Source organism: Rhinolophus hipposideros, assembly GCF_964194185.1.
Source record: "Rhinolophus hipposideros genome assembly, chromosome: 3".
Taxonomy (NCBI): domain Eukaryota; kingdom Metazoa; phylum Chordata; class Mammalia; order Chiroptera; family Rhinolophidae; genus Rhinolophus; species Rhinolophus hipposideros.
In genome coordinates, this window is record NC_138049.1 from 23,849,229 (window position 1) to 23,864,683 (window position 15,455).

The following is a 15,455-nucleotide window of genomic DNA, read 5'->3' on the forward strand; positions in this document are numbered from 1 at the left end:
CTTGGCATTGGGGATTAGAGAAGTGTTGTGTGGGGGACCCTGCTCGCTGCGCCATTTGTCGTGCAGGGTCTCAGCTCCCACTCCCCGCCCAAGAACGCAGGACACGGTAAGGCCAAAAAGGAACACCCATGGAGCCATAGATAGGGGAATCAAACCAATATATTCTTGCTGGCGGCTGGGCTGAAGACACAGGAAGCAGGATCTACATAATCTGCCTAACAGCAGTCCGCGCTTGCCAGCCACCATCTTCTTGCTAGCCCCCATTCTTCTCCTTGCTAGCATAGCCACAGCCATTATATTAGTGGCCAATGGCCTACGGGTTACAGCTGACGGCCAACTAGCCACAGCTGCTGGCATCTGATCACAGTTGATGGCCATTTACTACCCGAGCCAGCACCTTTCTATGTGAGGCCAAGAGCCTGGAAACTGTTTTTGGGGGTTTTGTCCCCACAAGAAGTAAGGCTTTATGTAGTTTCTACATCACCCCAAACCCTGTTTGATAAGAGGAAGGGAGTCTTAAAGGGGGAAATGATTAGCGTTACTGTAACAAAGCAATGTGGTCCTCTTGTTGGTCAGCCAATGTTACATTTTGATCCAGTATGTTGGGCTGTAGTATGGAAATGAAGCTTTGCTTTCAGGTGTAATCATTGACAATTTTCCTCTCAGATGATGTTACTGAAAGGGAACCTGGGCAAGCTGCGTCTCCATCTCTTTACAGCTGCAATTCATTTTTCCAAATGAAACCATATTGATTATATTTAGTAAGAAAAGTTACTCTTTATCCTTGTTATTTCTCTAGATCAGCAACTACATATCTTTGTTTAACTGTTAAAGATGATGTATTCAACTGAGGTTTTGCAAATGACGGTTTGAAGCACATATTTACAATAACTAATCCTATTCTAAGCAAACGACTGAGTGATGGGAAATGACAGTTTCAGAGAAGGAATGAAAGACAGTAATTGACATCAGCCAGAACCAGCATTATTAGCTGTGCGTCGTCTTGTGGTGGTCCTGGAGTTGGTGGCTGTTATTGGGCACAGTGGTGAGTCCCAATAGATACTTACTGTGTTGGTAAGAGCCAGTTGCAATCCCAGTGGGGGCAGTAAATAATGTGCCAGTCAGTTGAGACAGCTGAGAAAGAACTTCTATTCCTGCCTCTGCACAGTCAAAAATACTTTTATTAGTTTACGCACAGGCTGGAACAGTTAAGTATTACTTAGAGCACTAATGAGCTGGCCAAGAAAGGCCATTGGTAGTTCCTATCTTCAATTCAAATCCTTCACGGCATAGCCCATCGGCACGTTACAGCTCACCCCTAAGCGTGGGGGTCCCTTAGCCTATGAGAACTGGACAACAGTGTGGAGAAAGAGGCCATGTAGTTTGACCTGGTGCTTATTTTCAAATTTGGATACTCAGACCAAAGACAGACAAAAGGCTACATATGTTTTCTAAAAATTGTCTGACTCAAAGGGGAAGTCTCATTGTAAAAGGAAAGGTTGAAAACTGATAAACACAGAACAGAATACACTGGTCAAAGTGTAGCACGGCATTCCTTTCACTCCTCCTTCAGTGACACAGCATATGTGTGCCATTTAGTGGATGTCAGTTGCACCTTCATAAAGCTGTTTAAATTTTTTAACATGATGCCCCCAAAAGATGAATTTTAGATTTTTGGCTTATGAACTAGGTGAATGGTGATATCTTAACTGAGGAATCCTAGGGAAGGGTAGCTTTGGGGCTGTGGAGACATGAAGAGTTTGTTTTAGATGCTATTTAACATGCAAACTAAATGTCTACATGAAGATATCAAGTAAGAGCTAGATATGAGTCTGCAGCTCAGAGATATCAGAGCCGGAAGCATAAATTTGGAAGTGTCCAGCATATAGACTGAATTTAGAGTCTTAGGAATGGATGAGACTGCCTGAGGGGAAAGTGCGGCCATGGAAAAGGAGAGAGCCTAGCATCAAGCCCTGGGCACATTTAAGGGTTGTGTTGCTGAGAAGGAGCCAGCAAAGGAGATGAGAAGACGCGGCCACTGAGGTGAGAAGAAAACAAGGAGAGTGTGGCATTGTGGGGACAGAGCCAGGAGTGCAGTTTCCAGGCTCTCGGCCTCATGTGGAAAGGTGCTAGCTCAGGTAGTAAGTGGCCATCAACTGTGATTGGATGGCCATCAGCTGCGGCTAGTTGGCCGTCACCTGTAACCAGTGAGCCATTGGGCACTAATATAACTACTGTGGCTACACTAGCAGCAAATGGGGGCTGGCAAGAAGATGGTGACTGGCAAGTGGGAATTGCAGTTAGGACGACAGGTTGCGGATTCTGTGGCTCCTGCTTCCTGTGTCTCCAACCCAGCCGCCAGCGAGAATATAGTGATATGACTCCCCTATCTGTGGATCTGTGGGTGTTCCTTTTTGGCCTCACCATGTTCTCCGTTCTTATGTGGGGAGCGGGAGCTGAGAGCCCGCAAGTCGCCCCACACGACACATGGCGCAGCGAGCAGGGTCTCCCGCATGACAGGCATTCAGGAAAACAAGGGAAGAAGGAGAGTTTAAAGGCATGTTCATCCACATCAAATGCTGCTGAGAAGTCAAAGCAAAGGGAGGATGGAGAAGGAACCCCTGGATTTGGGCACATGGAAGTCACTTATAGTCTTCCAAAAGAAATGACAGTAGAGATAAAGAAACCACTTGCAGGAGCTTGAGGGGTGACTGACAGGTGAGGAAGGTACAGGTGGTTAGCATAGACCCATGGTTCTCAAAATGTGCTGCCTGGATCAGCAGCAGCAGCACCTGGGAACTTGTTATAAATGCAAATTCTGAGCTCCATCCCAAACCTACTGAATCAATGCTCTAGGGTGGGCCCAGCAACTTGGCTTTTAACAAGCCCTCCAGGTGAGTCAAATACACAATAAAGTTTGAGAACCACTGGTATATTCAACTCAAGATGTGGTGAAAGAAAGTTTATGCTCTCTTTTCTTTATTTTGGGCCAGAAGTTACCACAGGTGTTCCTGATTTGATATAAATGATTCAATAAAGAGAGAATTGAGGCTCCAACTCTCATTTGAGCATAGGAGTGAAGTTGAGGTGAAAGGCGATGGGATACAGAGTCAGAGTGGAGTAGCTGATCTTTGATTTGAGCAGGGGTGCTTCTTCCATCGTAACACAAGGGAAGACAGAGAATGAAGGTAAGAGGTGGGGTAGGAGGTGGGTTTGGTGGTGGGAGGAAAATTGGGGAGTTTTCTTAGGGAAGTAAAAGGTGAGATCAACAGCTGAGAGAGGGCTATTGGAAGATTGACTAAAGAGGAGAAGGGACATATTAGTCATCTCAAAGAGCGGGAAAATGAACTTATCAAGGAAATGTAGGATTGCTTATCAGTGCTGCAATCCCGCTTGATATTTATGCCAGTAAAGGCAGATCCATAAGAATAGTGGTTTTATTTTTTCCAACGGTCGTCAGCTGCTTTAGTGCAAACAGACATAGATTGTGAAGATGATTGTGTCTTGACCACTGGCATTTAGCCCAATGAGTTGGGCGTTAGCCAGGAGAAAGAGAGACAAAGAAGTTCAGATTCTTTGCAAGATAGTAATGAAAATGATGAACCATTAAATCCAAGTTTGACAAGAAAGGAACCAAGGATGAAGGCATGGTGATAATGAAAAAGTGGGAGTGTGTGGATTAGAGGTCTTCAGACAAGAATTGATAGAGTGGAAATACTGAGTACCTGATTTGACTCAGAGAGATAAATGCTTGAGATCAAGATTTCAGAGGTGATAGAGCTACTGGGGTGACAAGTTCACCAGTGATGCCTGAGGTGGTGGAAAAGAGGTTTTGGGGACTGAGAAGCCAGGGTCTTCTTCTGGGGACTGAAGCAGGCTCTTGATGGTTCGTCCATGTGGAAATTACATTTGACAGGTTCAGGGATGGTTTTAGGGCTCAGAATGTGGTGGAAAATCTATTGTTTGTGTGCCATTAAGTTTCACTTGAGACAATTTTTATGTCACCAAATATGTTGTTCTTTTGCCCTTCTTCTCTGCCTTTCAGTACTTTCCCATATCTTTTCTTTCTCTTCTACTCCAATTTTTAAAAATTTGCTTTTCTCTCACTATAAAAGTAATACTAGTTTATTACAGAAAATAGAGGCAAATAAGATAAAAGAAAAGAAACAAGTGATATTTCCTTCCTTTTATTTATCATCTTATCCAACTATTGTTAACACCTCGGGATACATCCTTTCAAACCCTTTTCTATACATGCATCACCACCACCCTCCCCACACATACACAGATTTTAAACATTGGGATCACACCATCCATATTCTCTGTAACCTACTTTTTTTTTTTTTTCAAAGACTGTGAAAATGTTTATTTTTCTTGCAGAAGCATGTTTAGCCTGTGGACAAAAAAGGGGGCCACACAGTAAACCTGACAAACTTGGATAGGCTAGCATGGCAGATCCTACAAACTCAGACACCAAAAGTAACCACATAGGATCCTGAACATAAAAATTCCTAACTGGGCAGGTCATGGCAGGTAGTCACATCCTGGCCCTGTCGCTTCCTCGACAAAGGTCGATCTACCTTGAGTGAATCTGTCTTTTGTCTTTTTGCATCTAAGATAACATGTGACCTACTCTTTTAAAGCTGATTTCAAAAGTAGAAAATTTGAAAAACACACCTAGGGATAGATTCTGTTAATATTTTGCTATATTTCCTCATAGATTTTATGCAGTTTCTATTATACACAGTTGAGAGTATATAATTGTAATAACTATGTAAAAAAAAATTTCCATCATTTGTGTTTCATTTTCTTTTAAACCCCTTCCCATCCTTTTGTTTTTATCCTTTCCCCTGGTTGAAGCTTGCCAGGGGCATGCTTTACATGTGGTGAGTAGTGGAATTTCAAATTCCAATGGAATTTGAAAATTAAGAACTTTAAAATTGAGTTCCCTAAGGAATGGTTAATAAGAAACAGTTTGAGAAAATATAATTTCACACTCCCTCTCCACTATTCTGCTTGGTAAAAACAAAAGGAAGGGAGAGAGGGAAGAAGGGAAGGAGAGAAGAAGGAAGGAACCCAAACCCATAGATAGCCCATGAATGTAGAGCTTTTATCTAACACATATCTAAAAAGTGAATTTGGTTTAATGTTTCTAAAATTTCCCTTCAAGTACTGAAATCAACTTTGAATTATAGTGGCTGATACTAGACACTTAAAATTAATGTCAGCAACCTCAGTGATCAGCCATGCTCATCTTTGCAAAGCACTTCACTGTCTTCAGTGTTCCAATATTAAGTATTTATGTTATCATTTATTTGCATTATTTACGTTTTTATCTTATTTGATATTCACAAGTCCTGTAAGGTAAGGTACTACTATCCTGACTTTCATATGAGGAAATGGAGGTCCACACAGCTCAAGTGGCATAAGAGGGATTCAAATCCACATCCTTAGTCACTAAGTTCATGCTCACTTATTCCAGGTTCAGAACACAGCAGGGAACATTTTCTCAGCTTGACCAGCTATGGTTCCTGTGCTGGTCAGGCACTTCCCCTGTATTGTGGAGCTGAAATACTTTACTGTATTTTCCAGAAGAAATAGAAAGAATGTTCCTTGCTGGCTCTTGCCACTAGGGACTTCATTTCTGCAGAGAATTTACTCTGACTACTAACCCCAGTGCCCTGTCACCCTAAATACCTGACTATATGAGGTATAAAGCAAAAGAGAGAGAGTAAATGTGACTGAATCACTTGAATCGAGGGCATTTCACAAATTCACAGAATGTCATTGTAAAGTGGACATGACCACTAACATTCAAAACTGACCTGATGCACCAAGTGGTACAAAGAGGTCCACATGACCCCCTTCTTCTTCAGGGGCCACATAGCTTCCTAATTTCTCCCAGAAGTCCCTCACTTCAGGCCGCAGCAAATTTTTAATACCAATGTTATAGCCTGAGAAAAGAATCAAAGTGTCAGATTAACTTGTAATATGATCAGGTACAGAAACTCGCAGCAGTTTGTGAAAGCAGAACCACAATTCCAAAAGCCAACATCTGCCCGTAAGACTGAAATCTGTAAGGCACCTCTGCCTCAGTGCCGTACCATGTTTGGGCCACAGAGGTGCCACTGCACTCCACCATGGAGGTGGTGCCATGGTCTCCTTCACAGTCTGGATTTATTGGACACTGTGCACGTGGTTTAGCACGTTGTGTTTCTGCCTCCACGGGGCAGCGCTGTGAGTTAGGAGGCTCACAAAGGGTGGAGGGTGGATGGCCAGACAAGTCCTGGGATTTTGCAACCAAGTTCCAAAGTAGAAATGTTGCTCACAATTGTCAATCAATACATAAGTCTTTCAGAGCAGAAGTAAGGCTCCCAGAGACGGTATACATCACCATAACTCTCACTTCCTGGGAATTGTGTGAGGTGACTCACTGCATGTGTCTGGACCCATTTCTGAAGGAGTCCGGACTTGGTATTGCTAAGCCCCAGAAATGAAATAAAAACAGTCAGGCATAAGAATTCTGACTGGGTCACACTTTTGCATCAAGACGTCTAGATAAAAAAATGGAAGGACCTCCTCAGGTGACTCAGGGAAGAGATTTCATTGTGTTGTTTTGAAGGCAAAAGCTTTTGGGAAAACACCACAATTATATAAAAGGAAACTTCAGTTTTCTGAGGTATTTTTGTTATTGTTACTATTGCTTTAAAAAAAAGAAAGAAGAAAACAAGGACAAGGCAAGGTTTAGAAACCTTTCTCATCTGGAGAACAAAAAGGCTGAGATCAGGAAACCCTAACAGGCTCTTCTACTCCATGTGAGGTGAACCTACTACCACAGTATAAGCTTGCACTTGATACTTCAACACCATTTGGAGACAGGCCACTGTGTAATTAATCATAGATTTAAATCATAAATTGCAGCTCCGCTTTACTTTTGGGGGGTACATAAATTGAATGTGGAACAACAACTTGCTTCAGGCACAGGTAAACTAAACAAGACAAAAATAAGGCAAAGTTGAGCCAAAAGCAGTTAATTTGTGCTGATAATAAAATTCACTAAAATTATTCTAAGTATGTTGAGCTCAAGTCACAGAGATGGCAGACTGATGGGTAATTCAGGTACTAACTCTACTTTGTGTGAGTTCCCTGCCAACTGGATCTTTGACCAACTATTCCCTCTCTTCCCTCATCCCACAAAAATGGGCAATTTCTTATTAGTAAAACTTAAAAAACAATTCTATTTTAGGTATCAGCAAGGAAGGATGCAAGTTATAGTAGGAGGGAAAATAGAACCTGAAAGTTTTTTCAAAAACATTCATCATTTCCTTCCCCCCCAAAATGGTAACCACTGAAATTTTTAAAAGATAGTCTATAACAAGTTAATGACATCAGCCAATCCTTTCTTTTGTGGTATAGCCACTTGAAAGTATAACAAATATTGTTAGTGCACACCAATTTATAGATCTGGATATTTGCTACGATTAAAATTGCTTCACTGTCATCAAACTTAAAACATTTTCTGCATCAAAGGACATAATCAACAGAGTGAAAAGCAACCTAGAGAATGGGAGAAAATATTTGCAAATCATATATCTAATAAGGGGTTAATATCCAGACTATAGAAAGAATGTCAACAAATCAATAACAAAAAATCAAATAACCCAATTTTAAAAATGAGCAAAGGACTTGAATAGACATTCCTCTAAAGAAGACATACAAATTGCCAACATGCATATAAAAAGGGGCTCAGCATCAGTAATCATCAGAGAAATGCAAATCAAAGCCATAGTAGGCATCACCTCATATGCACTAGGAGAGATTCTGTTTAAAAAAAAAAAAAACAAAATAACCCAGAAAATAACAAGTATTGGTGAGGATGTGAAGAAATTGGAACCCTTGTGTACTGTTGGTGGGATTTTTAAAATGGTGTAGCCACTATGGAAAATGGTATGGCATTTCCTCAAGAAATTAAAATTAGAAGTACCATATGATCTAGCAATTCCACTTTGGGATAGATAGCCAAAGGTATTAAAAGCAGGATCTTAAAGATATATTTGCATGCTTATATTCATAACAGCATTATTCACAATATCTAAGAGGTGGAAGCAACCCAAATGTTTATCAAAGAAGAGCTAAACAAAATGTGGTATAGGCATCCAGTAGAATATTATTCAGCCTTAAAAAAGGAAGAAAATCTTGGTACTGGTTACAACATGGATGAATCTTAAGGACATTATATTGAGTGAAATAAGCCAGTCGCAAAAAGTCAAACACTGTTTCCAGTTTTATCGGGTATCTAAAGTAGTCAAATTTAGAAAGAACCAAAAGTAGAATAGTAGTTCCTAGGAGTTTGGGGGAAGGGGAAAAGGGGAATTATTGTTTAATGTTGTGATGGTTAATTTTACGTGTCAACTTTACTGGGCCAGGGGTGCCCAGAAATTTGGTCAAGTATTATTCTGCGTGTGTCTGTGAGGGTGTTTGAGGATGACATTAACACTTGAAGAGATAGACTGAGTAAAGCAGATTGTCCCCCCAATATTGGTGGGCCTCATTAAATCAGTTGAAGGCCTGAACAGAACAGAAAGGCTGACTTCCCCTGAATAAAGAAAACTCCTCCTGCCTGACTGCTTTGAGCTGGGATATCAACCTTAACAAATGGAAACTTAAATAGTACTCTAAAGGTCATACATGTGGACAAACATTACATCAGTGCAAAGTTAGTTGTTCTTTCCAATCCCTTCTTACCTTGGAGTAAATTGATTTCCCTGCTATCTCCATTGCTAAATATTCCCATACTCTGTAACTTCTGCCCATCCAGAGCTTTTTCTATGAGATAAAGCAGGCTCTCCAAGGTTATGCCACTGTGCTCGTACACCACAGAAATGACACCTGCCCTAACACTGTTCACCACCATCTAGAAAATGAAAGCAAAGCTGTAGGAACCAAAGCCCATTACTTTAGACTATTTATTAATAAAATAAATTTAATAAATAAATGTGATTTTTTTTAAAGACTGTTCCCCTCCCCCCTCCCAGAAATTACGTAAAGAGGAAAATAAGCTTTCTCTTCACTGGCCTTTTAAAAAAGTATTTCTTTTTTAATTGTAAGAGGAGAAAATTAAATACGTTTGAAACTCCATCCCTTAGAGATAAATACTATTAACAAGCTAGGTTATTTTCTCCCAGCCTTTTTATCTTTGTACTCACCCATGCACAGAGACATATAATACGTTTAAAAAATAATAAAATTGAGATCATTTGATTTTGCAATAGCCTTCTTAAATAGATTTAGTTTCCCTCTTAATTATGAATTTTTTTATTTTTACATTTAAAATTTTTTTTTTTATTGGGGAAGGGGTACAGGACTTTATTGGGGAACAGTGTGTACTTTCAGAACTTTTTTTTTCCAAGTCAAGTTGTTGTCCTTTCAGTCTTAGTTGTGGAGGGCGCAGCTCAGTTCCAGGTCCAGTTGCCGTTGCTAGTTGCAGGGGGCACAGCCCACCATCCCTTGTGGGAGTCGAACCAGCAACCTTGTGGTTGAGAGGACACACTCCAACCAACTGAGCCATCCGGGAGCTCAGCAGCAGCTCAGTTCAAGGTGCCCTGTTCAATTTTAGTTGCAGGGGGCGCTGCCCCACCATCCCTTGCGGGAGTTGAAGAATTGAACTGGCAACCTTGCGGTTGAGAGCCCACTGGCCCATGTAGGAATCGAACCGGCAGCCTTCGGAGTTAGGAGCACAGAGCTCTAACCACCTGAGCCACAGGGCCGGCCCCTAATTATGAATGTTTTAATTATAAATATTGATTGATAAGTATTTCCCATTTAAATAAAAATTAAAACCACTGTTCTTTGAATTCAGTAAGCAAATAAATTTTTCATTGTGATAAAGTTTATTCATTAGCAGCAGACAGGTTGGAAAGTCATTGAAATGACTGATTTTTCCCAAAATCTCATGCCACTTTCTGGAGGTCACAGTTCAACTGGATAGAGAACTACCACATGGTTACACCCTACTTCTTACCTCAATTCCCACCATGTTCATAATCAAATATGTAATTATGACATAGTTTTATAAATGGAAGACAAATAGGAGAGTGGACTTATTTTATACCAGTTTATTCACCCATTCTCTGTCACCAGCATGATGCATTTTTAAACATTAGGGAAACTATGGCTCATGTGGAGATCCAAACTCTTATCTTGCTTTCATGTGGATCTACTAAGCTAGCCATTGTAAATGATCTAGGTCAATTCCTAGATGTCCAGAAAGAGAAGTGATTTCATGTCTTGAAATCAATCATTTTATTACAGATAGGAATTTTTTTTTTTTTTGGAAAACCTTTTAAGTAGGCCAATGAATATAGCCTACTAAATGCTATCCCTCACATATGTCCTTATGTGTATATGTACATTTACACACACATATATAAATACATGCTTCCTATGTCTTTGTACTTCCTTTATTTTTTTATTCATATTAAAATGAAAATATGTAACTTCATTATACAAAGAGCGTATTTTGATTTAATGGCATCCTCATTTAATAGATCACAAAATAGAGTTTCTGACATTCATTCTTCTTTTGAGAGATGGTGGTTACATGACATCATTATTAAAAATCATGGGCATTCTAGAGAAGTTTTAAAATAATCTGTAATCACCTTGCTTTTTTGTGGAATTTATTGCACACCTACTAAATGCAAGGCAAATTGAGTGTTTTAATGCTTTCTTAAAAATAATTTTGATTTATGGTAATCTTTATTGCTTCTCATTTTTAAAACTGTTTTGTTTTGTGTTTATAAACATCCACTTAGATCAGACCAGTTTTCTTTTAGGAGATGAATCAGTTTCATACATGGTGGCCAAAAGATTGCCCTACACCCTCTTGTGTAGATGAAAAAAACTGACTCCAAAAAGGCCTGGCCTCTTAGCACAGTCTGTACCTCGTATGCAGGGATCCGAGATGATATTAATATGAAGTGTGGCTGGAAAGCATATGAAGGGCTGTCATCATTTTTATTAACTCCACGCCAGTTTTTCTTTGATAATAAAGGATAGGAATGGCTTCCAGAAACATTGTTTCTATAGGGAGAAAAGGGGGAGTAAGTGAAGTTCTCATTCTCTCTTCATCTGACTTTGATAAGTGAGCACAGATACGTATGTTCTCTGGGCATCAGTTATATTGTATACAAGGCAGGTAGCCCCAGTACCTCAGGCTCCCTCTGTGATTGGGGGACAGCAGCAAATGGGGCTCCTGGGTGGGGTGGGGCCAAAGCTGCCCTGGGCCTCTCTTCTCCATTTGGATGCCAGAAAGGTTTCTTGGAACTTAGCTTTTGTGGGGTGCTTAAAACAAATGTAGTGACAAACTTAGGGGTTCAAAACGACATCTTGAAAAGGAGCAGCTGAGTGATTTTAAATTTCCTTCATCATCCAGGCCTCATAGTTTTCTGAGTAATGTCCCCATTCTCTGCACCCTCACCCCCACATTACCATTTGGATATGCTTACTCCAGGAACATTTCTGGAGAACTGGTATTTTTGTTCAGCACCTTTATATTGAAAATATAATACATCCTCAATATAGCTTCTTTGCAGGGTTAGGAATACTTGAAATGTAAAATTTGAATGTTATATTTTTCCCTCTTCAGAGACCACTGTTTTTGCTATTTCATAGGATAAGAGCCATATAATGATGCGAGATCCCGGCACGTCAACTAAAGTATCCTAGAATGAATTCGGGTATCAGGAGTATACTCCTGAGTCTTCTGTAGGTGGAGGTTTGCTTACCTCTTGGGCAAAGCTTCCAATGATGCCAAAACAAGCTGTTTCTCCAAAGCTTCATGTAATCCCACTCTATCCCTCACGGTCTGGGAGAGACAGGCTTGGCATTTGGATTTTAACAATCTAGAGCAGCATGTTCCGCTCACCCAAGGGGGTCGAACTCTGAATAACTCCTCTGAAAAACAAACAGCAGCCGCTCAGCTGTTTCCTTCATTCGTCTCCCAGCCAAGTCTCCATAGATAAAGGCATCAAAAATCAAGCTGTACCAGGGCAATATTCCAAATGGCAATCATGACAGCCATTTTTACAGACTCTGTTTGGATTTCTTATCCTCTCAGCACTGGGGCTGCTAGTTCCCAGTCATTTCAGGTCAAGAAACAAAGCTCAGAGAACAAGTAACTCTTTTCTTGTGGAAACTACATACTCAATTTATAGACTTCACATCTATTTCTGCCCTTTTTCTTGGCTTCAAGTAATTTCCCATTTGTGACAATCGCACAGAGGGTGAGTCAGTAAAAAGAAAAAAGAAAAAAAGATGGGAGAACTCAGATCGGTTTGGTTGATTACTTTTACACACTGTGCAATTCAGAAGGCTTAGCTGAAAGCGTGTCTCATCCCCACTCCCTTTCCATTTTACAAAAACCATTCTTCCTGCTCTGTTCTCATTTTCATTTCTCCTACTTTTTCACCAATCCCAATTTTTCTGAATTGTCCTGAACCTATTGATTTGCTTCTCCCTGTGTTCCTACTTCTCTCTCCTCATCTTTGATCTTATAAACCTGAGAGGAACTAGAGCAGCAATGGAGACAATGGTATTTGATGATATATATTTCATCTGAAATCTTTTTTTCTTATTCACTTGAAATATACAGGGGACAAAAGAAAAAAGGAGATTGTCCTGATCATACTTCAGAGAATGCTACCCACCACTATTCCAGAAACACAGCGCAGTTCTCCTCTGTACGAATATGTATGTAAACCCATTGTGTTTTACAATACTTGGTTAAGATATAACGTTTTAATACGCCACTCACTCTTATGTAGTGCAATTTTCTCCCAAATTATTTTCCTTAGGCACTTTTCTCTCTGTCTCTCCTGTAGCTCCTCATCTGCTGTTTTGGGTTCATTCAGGGTGCCATATATAGCAGCGGCTTCCCTAGGTGTCAGCCAGTCTAAGTGGGACACACAAGCCAAGTAATGGTGCTTCCAAGCCCCATACTCATGATCTGTCGGTGCATAGGGCAGAAACCATCCAAACCTGATGCACTTCGGCATCCATAAGCAATCCTTCAGAAACAGAAACGAGAAAGACGAGTTGCAAAAGTTTTAAAGGACAATTTCCTAGTAATAATGTTTTCAGGCACACAGATAATTCTTTTTTTTATTATTATTACTTTGAGATTTGTATTAACCTGCCATCTAAACTTGACTATGACAAATAAGAAACATACCTTGCTCCATGGGAATAATATCCTTTGGTGAACATATATATATTATAGATGAATATATGTGTTAGTCGTCTTTGGATACTTATCCAGTGCTATCACAGCATTTGGTTACTTTCATCCTAGATTCTGAGAGTTCTGCTTCTAGCAATGGTGTAGTAGTTTGTTTCAGACCAGCCCTCTCACTGACAACAACTTTGATTGAACCATATGATACGGACAATATACAACCAGTTTTGATATATGAAAACAGCAAGGTTTAATTAAATAACTAGGCAAAATAGTATAAAACAATTACTTGAAGTCATTATGGAGCTACTAGTGCAGTAAGGACCTGTGCAGACAAAACCCCAGGGAGAAGGGAAATCCAGAGCTAAGCCTGCTAGCTGGCATCACTTTCACTTCAGGGAATTTGACAGTTACAAAGTAAAGCTCAGGATGAGAAGCAGAGCAGAAAGTTATGGCTGGAAGATTTAGAAGCTATAAAGACTTTTTTGGCATTCTCACAGGGAAGAAAAGAAACAAATTTAAATTCAGGGCCCACTAAGGGGAAAAGCCCTGGTAACCACACCAGGCTTTCAGTAAGGATGATAAGGATGGATAAACTATCACCAGGACCAAAGATAGCTTTGAAATATCTCATTCTCTGACTGATTGCAGGGATCTGTTCCTAGACAAACAAAATGCCAGAGGCAAAAGCAATTTCTTTCTGGACAGAGATAATAACATCCAGAGACACAAATTATCACATTAATTTCTTATCCTCAGTATCTGGTACTCAATCAAAATTACCAAGCACACAAAAAGACAAGACTTGTTTTTTATTCTTCTTTTATCTTTTAGTAAATAGAGAGAGACCCTAGGAGATCCAGACATTGAAATTATCAGACAAGAACTTTTTAAAAAATCTATAATTAATATACAGGGCGCCAAAAAATGTATACACATTTTAAGAAGCAAAAAAACTATACTAAAATTGTAATACTCAATATATACCAATAACAAAAGATGAATTAATACGTGTCACATTTGACTTCTACAATTACAAGAGGTGCTCTAAGTGGTTACTATCAGCGTAATTTTAATACAGTTTTTTCCTTTCTTAAAACGTGCATGCATTTTTTTGGCACCCTCTGTATGTTTAAGAAATCAAATAGCTAGGTGGAAATTTTGGCAAAATAATCAAATCAACCTCCTAGAACTGAAAAATATAACTGAAATTTAGAACTCAATCTGCCAGTTTAAGAGCAAATTAGAATCCAGCTAAAGAAATAATTAGTAAACTGAAATACCGGCCAGAAGAAAAGTCCAAATTGAAACATTGAAGGCCAAAAGGATGAAAAAGATATATGAGAGAATATGGAATGTATGCCGTTTGATGAATCCGTTTAAGATAAGTTTTAGAATCCCAGAAGAAAACAGAAAAAATGAGGCAGAAGAAATATATAAAGAGACAGCATCTGAGAACTTTTCAAAATGGATAAAGGACATTAAATCTCAGATTCAAAAATCACTGCAAAACACAAAACAGGATAACACTCACACACACCCCTCTAGGCACATCATGATAAAACTGGAGAAAATAAAAGAGAGAGAAAAATGTCCTAACTGCAGCTGGAGAAAATGGAAATATTACCTTTAAAGGAAAAACAATAAACTTCCTACTTCTCAAAAAAAAAATAATAAAGTTATGGAAGCCAGAGAACAGTGGAAAATTTTCAATGTTCTGTAAAAAGATTAACTGCCAACCTAGAGTTCAATTTTCCAGTGACAATAGCCTTCAAATATGAAGGTGAAATACATTTTTAGATAAAAACTAAGAGAATTTGTCAGCAGCAAGCTGCATTAAAAGAAATATTAAAGACAATTCAGAAGGAAAATAATCCCAAAAGGAAACTCAGAGATACAGGAAGGTATGGAGAGCAAGAGAAAAAGTAAATATGTGGTTACTAATAAATAAATATTGACTCTCTAAAACAATAGTAATAAAGACTTGTGATGTTTATATATATGTGTGTATTTTATATATACATACAAAATTAAATATATACAAAATTAAAATATTTGACAACAGAAGCATAGAAATGGAGGGTGGTGGGGTGATGGAGTTAAAGGGTTCTAAGCTTTTTGTATTATCCCAGAAGTGGTAAAATAACCCTAAGACAACTGTAATAATCTCTATAGAGCCATGAAATAATTGCTAAAGAATTTATATTTAACAATCTAAAAA

General features: G+C 39.2%; 1 protein-coding gene across 1 annotated transcript in view; it reads right to left on the reverse strand.

The window, feature by feature from the left end:
- ECT2L (epithelial cell transforming 2 like) overlaps window positions 1-15,455 on the reverse strand; it is a 73,283-nt gene that overhangs the window by 29,212 nt on the left and 28,616 nt on the right. Inside the window, exons 7-12 of the mRNA XM_081045316.1 lie at window positions 12,815-13,067; window positions 11,787-11,955; window positions 10,944-11,082; window positions 8,746-8,914; window positions 5,826-5,954; window positions 1,068-1,160 (exon numbers count right to left, since the gene is read on the reverse strand). Of these exons, the coding sequence (XP_080901442.1) occupies window positions 1,068-1,160; window positions 5,826-5,954; window positions 8,746-8,914; window positions 10,944-11,082; window positions 11,787-11,955; window positions 12,815-13,067 (952 nt within the window). The remainder of the gene's footprint in view (window positions 1-1,067; window positions 1,161-5,825; window positions 5,955-8,745; window positions 8,915-10,943; window positions 11,083-11,786; window positions 11,956-12,814; window positions 13,068-15,455) is intronic.